This window comes from Hemiscyllium ocellatum, chromosome 25 (assembly GCF_020745735.1).
Source record: "Hemiscyllium ocellatum isolate sHemOce1 chromosome 25, sHemOce1.pat.X.cur, whole genome shotgun sequence".
Lineage (NCBI taxonomy): Eukaryota > Metazoa > Chordata > Chondrichthyes > Orectolobiformes > Hemiscylliidae > Hemiscyllium > Hemiscyllium ocellatum.
In genome coordinates, this window is record NC_083425.1 from 35652969 (window position 1) to 35667574 (window position 14606).

Here is a 14606-nt window from a genome sequence, read left to right on the forward strand (position 1 = left end):
AACCCAAAAATGGGCAATCACTAATTTAATATATGATGCTGCTTGGACAACAATGTCTACTGGCAACCAGAAACAGGTACCACACATTCAAATGTTATACCTTTGTTGTTCAGTGAAAACTCTTAGTGACATTGCACACAGTAACTCTTTAAGGTTTCCATAGAGCAACTTTCTTCAGTTATTAATCTTTTATATATAGTAATCATTTGTAGCTAATAACAGGTGACCAGTGACCATAATCTTTTACAGATAACTAAATTCTGCAATAGACAGTGAACTTCTATTGATAATGATTTATTAAAGTTATGACCATTTACAGGTTACAATCCCTAAGAGACAGTGGCTGTTTATAGATATCAATTAAAAATAGGCAGTGACATTTTACAGTTAATGATCCATTACAGACAATGAACTTTTAGAGTTAGTGAAACATGACCCATTAAATTTGAGATGAATGATGGACTGTGATCCTGTGCTTATGAGGATGCAATATAGGTGTTGACCCTTTCCAGGGAAATGTATTTCAAGACAACAATATTTCATGGACAATGAAGATTTACAGGTAATGATCCTGTGCAGAGAGTGAAATTTCCAGAGGATGATCCATTATAGACAGTGAACTTTGACAGGTAATGGGTCCATTATGGACCCTGTAGACATAATAATCCATTGCAAAAAGTGACATTTTTAAAGATAACCATCCATTAAATTCAATGACCTTATACTTATAATGACCCATTACAGAGAGTAGTTTTATGGGTAACTATCCACTTAGACTGAGACCCTTTTTAGCTAATAATCTATTATGGAGAGCAAACTTTTGAAGGTAATGATCCATTATAGATAGTAACTTAATGCAATTCATGATCTGTTATAGCGAGTGATACTTTGCATGGAGGGAGTTGTCATGGACTTTGACCACATTCACATAATCATTCAGTACAATCATGAAATACTTTGCAGTGAATGGTCCACTGTAGTCATCTATACCGATAATAATCCATTATGGACAGCATTGTGTTAGGAGTAATGCTCCACTGCAGGCTTTCAGTTTTTACAAGTAATGATCTATTATAAGTATTTACACTTTACAGAAGATACTCTATTATAAATATTAGCATTTTATAAATAAAGATCTATTGTGCAGAGTGATATTCCACAGGAAATAGTTTTCTGCAGTGTAGAGAAACGTCTGTTATATGCTGAGATGAATTCAAAGACAACAACCTACATTTATGTAATACCTTCTAGTGTAGTAGACTATATCAATCATTTCACAGGGATGTTATTTCATAGACTGTTTTGATCCCCCTGGAGACCAATAATCTAAAAGAATCAAACTTACCAGATGATCTGAACGAAGAAAATCAAGGGACAAAATCTCACTTATTTAATGTTCATTTTAACAACAGTGAACAACATAAATTGACACGCACAACTGAAGAGAGAATGAGTAACAATATTGGTTAATATGGGGAGCAGGAGGGGAAGTGAGGTCATCAGCAGTTAGATGGGACTAGGTTTGAGGGGGCTGCTGGTAGAACTCATGGACAAAATGAATTCACAGAGGGTTTGAGGGGAGACAGGGGAGAAAATAGAGAAAGATGCAAATTTAGAGTTGGGAATGGGGAGCATTAAGGGATGTTTAGACTAATGAAAAGGATTGAGTGACAGAGGTAGTGAACAGATTGTTTTTATCTTAGTGATAAAGATATCTGTGAGCTCTTTGGAACAGCTTTGCATTCCAGGATGTTCCTGGAATAGTGAGCAGTTTTAGCAAATAATAATGAAACCTGATAATATTCTATATGGTCCAGCCATATCTAGTGATGAATGGCTAAATCTTTTGTCCACCACATCCATTTATGTCTACCTGTGATCAGGTCTGTACCAAGGGAAGAGTTGGATTGAGAAAGAAAAATGGATTTATTATGGAGAAGGGCATCAAAGGTGGAGAGTGCAATTAAGAAAATCTATAGATGTAGAAATGTTGTGATGAACATAGAGTCAAAGGCTAGACAATTGACATTTTGTCCGTACAGTTGTAAGTGATTTGATAGTATTTTCTAGACATAGACACAGAAGGAGGTCACATTGGACATGAAAGGGAAGTGGATTGATTCATGGATGTGACCAGAGATAGCCTGCTCCATGATTATTATAAAGATATTATTGCATGGCACAAAATAATCAATGGAGTCAGCATGCTTTTGTGAAAGGAAAATCATGTTTTACCAATTTATTGGACTTTTTAGACAAAATAACAAGTGCTGTAAATAAAGTTAAAATTCACACAACACCAGGTTATAGTCCAACAGGTTTATTTGGAAGCACTAGCTTTCAGAGCGCTGCCCCTTCAGGTGGTTGTGGAGGATAAGATCATAAGACAGAATTAAAAGCAAAAGTTTAAAGTGTGATGTAACTGAAATTATATGTTGAAAAAAGATTTGGATTGTTTGTTAAGTCTCTCATCTTTTAGAATGACCATGTTGGTTGCAGTTCTTTTGTATGTAAATCACAGAATGTTTTTAAAGTTACATTCTCAAATGAACTTTAACAATTGGTGTCATGTTGGCCCAGATAATGCTGAAAATGTGTTGCTGGTCAAAGCACAGCAGGCCAGGCAGCATCTCAGGAATAGAGAATTCGACGTTTCGAGCATAAGCCCAATGCATTGAAGGTGTGAAGTGCCCTGTGTGTGACTGTCTGTGCCACAATGGTCAGACTAATTCAAATCTAAAAAATGGATTTACAGAATATTACATGGATTCATGCAGTTTTTGAACAAAATAAAACATAATTCTGCAAGTACAAATTCCCCCACAAACCTATATGAGTGTTCATGTGTGTGCATGCCTGTGTGTGAGTGCGAGTGTGGAGGCATAGGGGTGTTACAAGTGTCTGTGAGAGAGTGTGCATGTGTAAGTGTGAATGTAAAGTCTGTGAGACGGTTGTGTGTGAGTGTACGTGTCAGCATCTGAGAGACAACTTGTGTATGAGAGAGGGTCTGTGTGAATGTATGAATTTGTAGAAGTGTGTGTGTGCCTGTAGGAGTGCATGTGTGTAGTAGTGTCTGTGTGTGTCTGTCAATGTGTGTCCGTGTCTGTGTGTAGTGCAGTGGGGTCACCTGTAGTGTGACATGAACACAAGATCCCGGTTGAGGCCATCCCCATGAGTCCCAAACTTGTCTCTAAGCCTCTGCTCGGCCACTTTGCATTGTCGCCTGTCCCGAAGTCCACCTTGGAGGACAGTCAACAAAAGGTCCGGGGTTGAATGTCCCAGACTGATGAAGTGTTCTCCGACTGCGCGGAAACATTCCTGTCTGTTGATTATTGTGCGGTGTCCATTCATCCTTTACTGTAGCCTCTGCTCGGTCTCGTCAATGTACCATTCCTCAGGGCATCCTTGCCTGCAGTATATGAGATAGACAACATTGACTGTGTCGCATGAGTACCTGCCACATACATGGTGGGAGGTGTCCCCATGCGTAATGGTGGTATCCACACAGACACTCTGACACAGCTGTGAATAAAGAGGAACAGTGGATGTACTGAACTTAGATTTCCAAGAACACATTTGTGGATTATTGTAGAAACTACAAGTTTGTGCTGTGGCAGCCAACAAATTTGCATAGATTAAAGATTAACCAGCTAATGGGAAACTGTTTCAACTTAATTAGGTCATTTTTTAGTTGACAAGATGTAACGAGTGGTATGCCACAAGATCAGTGTTGGGACCTCATATTTTAAAATTCACATCAATGACTTTGATGAAAGGACTGAAGGTATAGCTAAATTTGCTGATGACGCCAAGGTAGGGAGCAAAGTATATTAAAAAGGAGTAGGAGTAAGCCATTCAGCCCCTTATGTCTGCTCTTCTATTTAATAATATCATGGTGGATGGACTGGAACCTCAAGTCCACATTCTGGCTCACACTGACAATCTTTCACCTTCTTGCTCAACAAGAATTCATCCACTGAAAATGTGTTGCTGGTTAAAGCACAGCAGGTCAGGCAGCATCCAAGGAACAGGAAATTCGACGTCAAATTTCCTGTTCCTTGGATGCTGCCTGACCTGCTGTGCTTTAACTAGCAACACATTTTCAGCTCTGATCGCCAGCATCTGCAGACCTCACTTTTTACTTGAAGAATTCATCTACGTCTGTTTTGTCTTGTAAGTTATGTCTTGTAAAGTAAGACATTTTATCAAAGCTTTTTTGAACAGCACTCATCGGGAGGATATTCATAAGAATGCCAATATAAAGGACAATAACACCTTATGCTATGTGAGAAGAGAGTGCTGATTGGTTGACAAGTGGAACCTGATTGGTAGAGATGTTGCTATTGAGAATGTAGCAATTAGGTGATAATTGACAGTTAACTGCTTGCTTTGTTCAAATTTAAACCAGGCAGATTCCCTTCTGTCAAGGGATTGTCAAGAATAAATCAGAGAATGGTTATCGCCTATTTTGTTGTGTTAACATAGATTCAGTGACTGCATTCTCTTTCTGCATATCTGCAGAGACAGAGGCCCTGTGTATTAATACATGCAACTCCCAGATGTCACAAGTGCTTCACAAAAAGTGTGTTTTGTCCTTGTTTCCTTTAAGAGAGGTTGGGGAACAGGTGCTGAGCATTCTACAAGATAAAAAAAAACACCCAATGCTTCAAAAATTGTTTAAGAGCTGTAACATTAGAAGCAGTCTGAATGGGTGTGGTCAAGCTCCAACCCACAGAAACAGAATGTTTTAGTTTAGCTTTCAGTTGTTGCTGTTGGGGGCTTGAAGAAGTGAAAGCTATTTTTTTCCTTCTCTCAGTTACAACCAAACGCTGGGGGGTTTCTGCCAACCAAGGGATTGGCATGGAGACAATCTGTGTTCTAAATTTGCCTTTTGCCATGGGTATGTTTATGGAACATTACTATATTGGAACAGTTTATTGGTAGCAGTTAATTAGTAGTAGTATCAGTTATGCTGTTAAGTTTTCCAACAGAGTTAAGTTATTCCAATTCCATCTTTCTTTTGCTGTACTTTAACTATAGTGAATGAATAAAGTGTGTTTTGCTTTAAATCTGGTAGTTTGACCAATTGAATTGCATCTGGAACACAACACCCACAATTACTTTTAAAATAAGAACAGGTTAAGGCCTAGATTATCTTCTGAATATTTTGAGGGGGTTTGATCTGGTCCATAACAAACTTGGCACTCTTATCGGGATCAAAATCTCTAAATCTGGGTTGGGTTTAGGATTATTGAATTCAAAGGAAGCAAGTGGTAAGTGATCGTGTCCTTTATTTTGGATGTTAAATTGGATTGGTCAAACTATCAGATTTAAAGCAAGACACACATTATTCATCCACTACAGTTCAAATACAACAAAAAAATGGATTTGGAATAATTTAACTCTACTAGAAAACTCGACAGAGTAATAGATACAGTAATTATTATTATTGAACTGTTTCAATAAAGTAACATCAGATAAATGCACTCTTAACAAAAGACAAATTCAGAACACAGACTGCCTCACATGCAACTCCCTTGGCAAGCAGAGAACTCTCAATGTTTGGTTGTAACCGAGAGAGGGAAAAAAATAGCTTTTTCTTCTTCAAGTCCCCAAAAGCAACTGCTGAAAGCTAAACTAAAACATTCTGCTTCAGTGGGTGGGAGCTTAACCACACCCACTCAGGTTGCTTCTGTGGTTCCAACTTTTAAAAAAAACCCACCAAAGTTGCAGAGAATGTTTCCCAAACGATGAAACTTGAAAACTGAGACAATCTGTGTTCTAAATTTGCCTTTTGCCATGGGTGTGTTTATGGAACATTACTACATTGGAACAGTTTATTGGTAGTAGTTAATTAGTTGTGGTATCTGTTATCCTGTTACGTTTTTCAACAGGGTTAAGTTATTCCAAGTCAGACAGAAGATTGTAATCTGAGTTACTCCTGTGGAGGATGGCTGAAAGCAAGGATAAATTGTCAAGATATGAATACCCATTGATGTTCTCTGAATCTGAACCTTGTGACTGGTGAAAATAAAAAAGCAGATATGTGGACGTGAAATATGGTTTTACTAAAGTGAAAACAAACTATGGCCAGAGTATTGCTTCTAACTAATACAAACAAAATCAAAAGCAAAGAATTTTAAGTTTTGGTGATGATTTGTATCTTGTCGTAAGCTTCACATCTAAATTTTATAAAAAAATGATGATCCATTAAATGCAGACTTTGATTGATTTCAATACTGGACAATCATTCCATAGAGGAATATCATGGACTTTATTAAACTGTTTGTAAAAGTGTAGAAAGTCAATTTGAAGATAGAAGTCAGACAATCAGTTCTCATCTTCATATTGCTGGATTCTATTGTGATGTCATATATGGATAGGCTTCGGCTCTTGAGGCATTTGGTTCCAGGAAAATATACACTTTTGGATCAAATGTCTGCTGTTTAGTTAAATTCCTGGAAGAAGAATTATTTCCAGCAGCCTTGATAGTGCAAATGGGGCACTCTGTGGTATCCTCAAGAACAGAGATATCAATAATTGCAGTCTGTCAAGATCAGTCAAATACAGAATGTGGGTTTCAATGTAATAGTTACAAACAAAAAAAGATTGAGGATAATATTACTTTTTACAGATCTGAATGTCACAGTAGAAATCAAGACTGGAGCAGCAAAATGAGTGAACGAACACCCAAATGCATGGTTAACACATTCCATGACTCAAAACAAAGCAAATTGACAGCAAATGATTGAGATTGCTGACTGGTTCGACAGTACAAAACAGAATAAAGAGTGATGGGTATGCACTTGAACTTAAAGCAAGTGAGCTAGTGGCCCACAACAATCCTTGGGAGTTGAATTATTCATTATATCCATGTTTGCCAATAATAGAACTATAGTTAGTATAATAAATGCTTCAGCTGGGAATATAAAATGGCAAAGAAACATTGATTGAATGAGTGAGTAGATAGAAGTGTAGCAGATACTTTTCACTGCAGTTATATGTTATGTCATCTGTTCTGGATGAAAAAGAAGTGCTAGAATTGAGTTTTTAAGATAGTAAAAAGCCAGGAGCAGTAGAAAATCCAAAGAGATTTTTGGGGGGTTCTGTAAACAGATCACCAAAATGCAATGTTCGAAGAAAAATCAGAGTGTCTAATTTATTGTTAACATTTATAATATAAGGGCTGGGAATATAAAGTGGAATGGGTATATCATCTCAGGTCAGGTTACAGAATAGCCAGGATTTTGTTGTAACCATGGGGAATCATCTACTGATCAAACAACTAGCACAGAAGCTCAATCAGCACTACACAAGGAGTGAGGAGAACTGGCAGTAATTGGCTGCAATGATGCTTACTCCCTGACTGGAGTCCAAGATGACAGAAGTCAAACCTTCCAAGATCTTCCAGCCACTCAGAGGGTGACAGCAAGTGTACCAGTGAGAGTGTTGGCCATAGCTAATGGCACTGAACACAGTTGAGAACCATAATCATAGTGAGACCCCATGTGAGGGTGAAACAACGGCAAGGGGTAACTTTCAGTTCCTACACAATACCAGGTTCCTTGATCATGCACAAACTACCTGACCTTAAGGAAAAACCAACATGTTTTGCTCAGCACCTTCCAAGGGTTTATGATACCGACTCATTCACCACTGCATTGTAGTGGGCTCAGGGAGACGGACATCAATTGACTCATTAATGAGCTCATGGCTAGACAGCCAACATCTGTCCATTCCAACCTCTGACTTAATCAGGAGAGGTTATGCTGCAAGGTGTATGATATATATTTTAATATAATTTACTTTATTGGTTGGATTTTAAATCTTTCTATAGTCATGGTCATTTATTATTTTTAAAAAATGTGAGAGAGAGTGAGAGTGTGTGTGTGTGTGAGAGAGAGAGAGAGAGAGAGACTTCCTGGATTTTTGTTTTCACTGTTATGAGCAGAGTGAACAGTTGGGTATTATGTTTCAGGTAGAGGGTTTTGGAATTTTTTTGACTTAGGAGAAGCACCCATAGTTTGAAAAAGACCTTTTGGTTTCACTTTTGCAGAGCTCTTGGCTGAAGCTGGATGTGTAAGACAGTAAGACAAAATAACAGAATAGACGTAGTTTAGAACCGTTAAGAAATAATTTACTTCAGTGTAAGGAATCAGTTTTAAAATTCCAAATCACAAATGCTTGGTTAAAATCCTGAACCAGTTATTTGAAGCTGAGAGAGTCCAAGCTCAGTTCCATTTAAACTCAAGGAAGAGTCTCTTGGATTCTCCAGGCTGGGAATTGAAATCACAATTAAGCTAAGTCCTGGAGAGGTGATAGAGTGGTACTTCTCTCTGGAATGACGAGAGTAAAGGAGTGCTTTTGGGATTAACAGGATTTTATTTTACAGCATGTTTCAAAATTCTTAAACTTGTATTTATGAAAATAATTTGGTTTTTCTATGTTGTCTTCAATTCTTTTGCATCTTAAACTTCTATTTTATTGTTAAAACCAAATTTGCAACATTGTATGTTTGTGTTTCCAAGAAAGACCATTCATTAAAAACAAAACAACAAAATGTGATCCACTGAGTTCAGTCTGGAATCTGATTTGTCCAGTATTAACAATAATTGGGATATCGTAAACTACAAGAACAACAGGGGCATCTCCAGCAATTGCATATGTTCAATAACCATGGTTCCTGCCAAGATGGATAACATAAAATCTAACTGTTGTGTACAGTTCTGGGAACTGTATGTAATGAAAGTTATGTTGGTCTTGGGAAGGAATGGCACACAGATTAAATAAAATGCTAGAATAGCTCCAAGCGCTAGATTACAATAAAAAATTACATAACCTGAAATATGGCAAGTGGTTTGAATGAAACTTTTGGGAAAGTACATGTAATTCTTATATAACACAGTGGTTGCATTCTTATACAAACCTGGAGTATAGAAAAATCATGCTTAAAAAAAATGCCTAAAGTGTTGCCGATGTAATCATGTTACAACCAACATGTTTTAAAAGTTTGCTCTTTAGAAACAGTGTCCCCAATTCATCAACCGTGTTACAGCGAATTCACATTAATCAAATGCACGCTTGAGCAGAACAACCTGTAAATGATGGTGCAGCTGGAGAGAAACTGTTTCGACTGGTGGGTGATCATATTGCAGAGTGGTATCACCTTGGAAACGATGAATAATGAATGTTTGAATTAACCAAGATTTCTATATTTTCCATTTCATTAGACCTAACAATGATCTTGAAACACATTTCACAGGCACATGTTGAACATTACCTGGGAAGGTAAAGACTTCTCTTTCAATGAGGATGGCTATTTGGTGAGACCATCGATGGCTGTGGTAACACTGAACCGAAGCAGATTTTGGGAAATGGTGAGTATTAGTTGAATATTTTTATGATAGTGACCTGGTCAAGAACAGTCTGAATTATCCCCCATTGATGTATTCAGTGTACATGATTCAAATTGGTTAGTCTGCGTATGTGGTTTGTGGTGATAATATTCATAAAAATTAAAGTCAGAACATGAGGAGTGTTTGTTTTTACAAAAGATTAACCACTTAAGATTTAAATGCTTGGAAGTGTGCATATATTGTTTCTTTGATCTGCACATGGATCCTGAGATCTGCCTGTGTTGGATAGTAGGTGATTAGCTATGCAGATGCCATGGAGAGTATGGGTGTGGGAAGTGAGCATGAACTGGCATGGAGAAGGCAGAAGGAATGGATAAAGGACAAACAGCATTCAAAATAATTGTTACAAAGTTTCAGAGAACTGAGGTGGACTTTCTAACCAGCCCACCTCAGCACTCACCTGCCCAGTGGCTGCCTAGGAAACACTTCTGGGGTGCATTCTATCTCTGCCCCCTTGGGTGAAAATTGGGTTTATAGACACCTCCAAACAAAGGCAAGTCTGCTAAGTGAGGAAATTTTAATCTTGAAGAGGAGGAGTTTGAATGAAGAAGAGTCACACCAGACTTGAAACGGTAACTCAGATTCTCTCTCCCCAGATGCTGCCAGACTCGCTGAGTTTCTCTAGCATTCTGTGTTCATTTCAGATTTCCAATATCTCCAATATATTTTCTTTATATGGAAATTTTAATGCCTGTCTAAGGGCACATCTCACCATCACTGGGATTCAACTAGTCACCACACGAGGAAACTAAAATAAAACCAAGTCGCATCAAAAGCATTCACAGCCTGCTCAAGGGATTTAACATTGGGATGGGATGCACTGAGAGTCACCTCCTGCCCTTTCTTTGACCTCTCCACCCTTAGCTAGTGACTCCAGCCCACCTTCAGTCATCTTTAGTATGGGATAGGTCTCGGGTGGGTACACTACCGTCAACTGCCATTGTTGCCAGTGGCTCTAACAGGCAATGGGGAAGGTACCTGTGATGAGAACTGGAATTCCCAAGAGTCCTAAATCCCTGGAAGGATCAATGCTGGCCAGTTAAGTGCTTAATGATCCTTCTCAAATCGAGCATCAATAGTGACAGAATAAGTCTCTTTAAATAAACATTAAATGCCCACTTAAGGACTTCAATTAATGTTGAGGTATGAGGCTGTGTCCTGAGCCTTCCTGCCTTGGACTTAATCAGGCAGATGTAGGAAGGAAACAGAGTCATTGCCTCACATCCGATTAATGTTTTGCCATCTGGCAACATCCAATTGCACTCTTTTTGTCAGCTTTCCCTGATAATATTCAGAGAATTCAGTGTCAGTGATATACCTCTGATTGTCATTCCCCAATTTGCTTCCCTGACCATTATCATTCTCATTCTCAATCTCCACATCCTGTCATCATCATTCTTGCTCCCTAGTGCAAACCTTCCTTCACCTTATAATCATTCCTTAGTTTAAGTCTAATTTTTTCCCACTGGTGTCATCAAGAATCAGTGACAGTGACTCCACCTCAATACCAAATTACTTCTCATCCTAAGAAGATTCTCATCTCCCAGTGTAAATATCTCTCCATTATCTTTCTCAGTCCCAGTGTACTTCATTCTTCAAGATCATGCTCAGTTGCCAGCACAGTGACACCTTATTTATAATTCTATCCCTTTTATTAATTCCATTCTCCATTGAACTTTCCACCCCATTGAAATTCTCATTCTCCAGCAATATTCTGTCACCGTATCATTCACATTTAATAGTGTATGGTGTTAGACTGCTTTCCCATAGAAATTCAACTTAAATTACAATAAACAATAGATTGCATGTATGCATACTGTTGTAACAGTTCAGAATTAGGTCTCTGAGACACCTTACAGTTTTTATGTGATTAATTAACTGTACTGTGGTATTCACTGTGTAAATTTTTTTTATCTTTTTATCACTACACTCCAGAAATATCAATAAATCAGTTAAGCTAATGTAAATGCAAGTACAGTAACATCAGAATAACAACAATGGTTAGACTAAAATGTCATTAAGCTGTTTTCTATCTCGACTTTAACTTGGCTACGCTGCCCTCAGCATTTAGAATAATGTGATCAGTTTTGGGTCCCATAGATGAGGAAGGATGCGCTGGTGTTGGAGGGGATCCAAAGGAGATTTCCAAGAATGATCCCAGGAGGGGCATATCAGGAGCAGTTGAGGAATCTGTGCCTGTACTTGATAGAGTTTAGAAGGATGAGAGAGGTTCTAATTGAAACTTACGGAATACCGAGAGGCCTGGATTGTGTGGTCATGAAGATGATATTTTAACAAGGAGGAGAGATTAGGACCTGAGGGCACAGCCTCAAAGCAAAAGGATGACCCTTTACAACTGAAATGAGGAGGTATTTCTTCAGCCAAGGGGTGTTTAATCTGTGAAACGCGTTGCTGCAGAAGGCTGAGAGGTCAAGTCATTGAGTGTGTTCAAGACAGAGATAGCTAGGTTCCTGATAGTAAGGAGGCAAAAGGTTACAGGGAGAAGGTAAGAGAATGGGTAAGTGAAATAGATCAGCCATGATTAAACAGCGGAGCAGATTCAAATGAGCCAAATGGCCTAATGCTGCTCCTATATCTTATGGTCTTAATCTAATTTCATTTTCCAATAGTAACTAGACAAATATAGTTGAGACCATCACATATGGGCTGAACAATTTAAACACATTCCATGTTTGTGCAGATAAACCTATACCTCAGTCTCAACAGAAAACAGTTTTAACTCATCCTGAACTGGTCCCGCAGGCTACTTGGATAGTGTGAAGTTGCTTAAGTATATGTAATGACAAATCTTCTCTCTGTCCTTCCTGCCAGGAGTTATCTGTAAAATCATCATAGCTTGTTCAATCGCATTGTACAGTTGTTCAGGCAATGAATGACAACAAAACTGATGCATACATCAAATTACATACACATAATCAAGCACATCCCACATCCACAATTATAGATTTGTTTAACCAGTGAAATTCAACTCTACAAGAGCAAATTTGTTCTTAATCACAAATTAAACTAAAATTGCCCTGAAGGTAGTATCACAGATAGCATTGTCAAACCTTGAATAAAATTCCAGATCAATTTCTGAGTAGGACCAACCAATATACACAATGCATACATTAGAATTTCCATGGCCCAGAGTAGAACTAGCCCTTTCTACATTCCCTGCAGTTAAGAAGAATGAGAGAAATCTAATTAACCTACTATTACAGTCTCATTGAAATTTTCTGGTCTGTGCTCTTTAACTTTGTTTCTCATTTTCCTTACCCTTTTTTTTTAGATTAGATTAGATTAGACTTACAGTGTGGAAACAGGCCCTTCGGCCCAACAAGTCCACACCGACCCGCCGAAGCGCAACCCACCCATACCCCTACATATTACCCCTTACCTAACACTACGGGCAATTTAGCTTGGCCAATTCACCTGACCCGCACATCTTTGGACTGTGGGAGGAAACCGGAGCACCCGGAGGAAACCCACGCAGACACGGGGAGAACGTGCAAACTCCACACAGTCAGTCGCCTGAGTCGGGAATTGAACCCGGGTCTACAGGCGCTGTGAGGCAGCAGTGCTAACCACTGTGCCACCGTGTTGCATATCAACTGTCAACCTAAGATTTTTTTTTAATAAGTCTCTCATAACATTTATATGCTGTGAAAAACCTGCTCTTAATTCCATATATCACTCCATATTCATCTACACCAGTTCTTTTCTTTCTCACATGTCCTGTAACTTCATCAGGAATCCATTAAACCTCTAAAGGTCATGTTACCTTTATGACCTCTCAAGGGAATTGAAGATTCATGATCAGACTGTCAGCTTGTCCACCCAAGTGTACTTCTCTCAATCTCTGCATTTTTGAAAGGCTCTGCCCACTATTTTGAAGTAACAAGTGAGTGAAGAATGAAAAAGGCTTTTAATTACTCTTCGGCCTTATCAAAAATCACCGCTAGTACCATCTGGTTCCAAACTCTAAAGGCAGAGAAGGTAAAGGAGATGCAGAAGGGAATGATGTTCCATTACAACCTTATCAACATTTAGACCTTGGGATCCTGTGGACTATACTGTGCTTTATTTATATCTATCTCCACTGAGAAAGCTTATCCCATCATCTACTGCCCCTCCACCCCCATCACTGGATGCAGGACAATAGAGCCCATTCTAATCTACAAGTTTCTGCCAATTTATTCTTCTCTAAATAACCCAGTTCTTAACCTATTTATTAGCGAGAGACTAATCCAGATTCAGAATCGTGTTGTCTACTCCAAGTGCCTTGAATCACCAAGTTTTCTCAGTCTCCTTCATGGCTTTCTTCCTCATTTTGAATCTCGTTTATTTCTGGCTTCAGCCTCTGTTCCTGATTTCTAAGTTTCCAGCATTAGACACTGATACACTTAATTAAACAGTTTCCACTAAGATTGTTGTCTTTCTCTCAATCCTCCTGTAATTAGTTCATTATCTATTCCACAGAACCCCCACTTACATTTAATCAATTTATTATGAAATGATTAGACTTTTACTGGAATGTCTCCTGATCTTCCCATCATCAACTGGAAATCCCTTCAGGTTGTGATTTTTAAGACAACAGCAGACTTAGTCACACAAATAGACAAATAGGTGTTTTAGAAAAACCTTCACGAAACAATTACAAGTTCATAAAATTTGGAAATTTTCAAGAAGATTCTACATCAAATTCATTTTGTTACTGAAACAACAGATTTATATATTGAAATTGTAATAAGAGATCCTTATTGAGATGTCATATTCACTAGAGCCATATGATTGCTATAATACAGTGAATTGCTCATCAGGTGCTCCATTTTTATCTTTCATGCATCCCATAAATAAATCGTAGCGAAACAAAAAAAAATACAAATGACAGCAGAATAATGACAAGGACTCAGCAGAATGCATATAACTTCTTAATCTCTTTCAATAATCGTGTTAATATGATTGCATCATCACCTTATTTTCAATCCCTTTCTGCAAACATATTAGTGCCGAATTGGCTTATCCCAAATTATCACAGACCATTAGAAACCACTGAGCAAAGTTCAAATATTTTATTGCCCTGCTTGTCTCTAGAGATACATTTGTCTTCAATTCCCCGGTGCGGTACATCATAACTAACAGAAAGTAGTTTGACTCATTGTGTGCTGGTTCCACACATTGACCATG

The 14606-nt window shown here is 38.2% G+C and overlaps 1 protein-coding gene across 1 annotated transcript in view; it reads left to right on the forward strand.

Moving 5' to 3' along the window:
• The window catches only part of grin2cb (glutamate receptor, ionotropic, N-methyl D-aspartate 2Cb), an 84889-nt gene that overhangs the window by 26794 nt on the left and 43489 nt on the right, over positions 1-14606 (forward strand). Inside the window, exon 3 of the mRNA XM_060844834.1 lies at positions 9263-9377. Coding sequence (XP_060700817.1) covers positions 9263-9377 — 115 coding nt within the window. The remainder of the gene's footprint in view (positions 1-9262; positions 9378-14606) is intronic.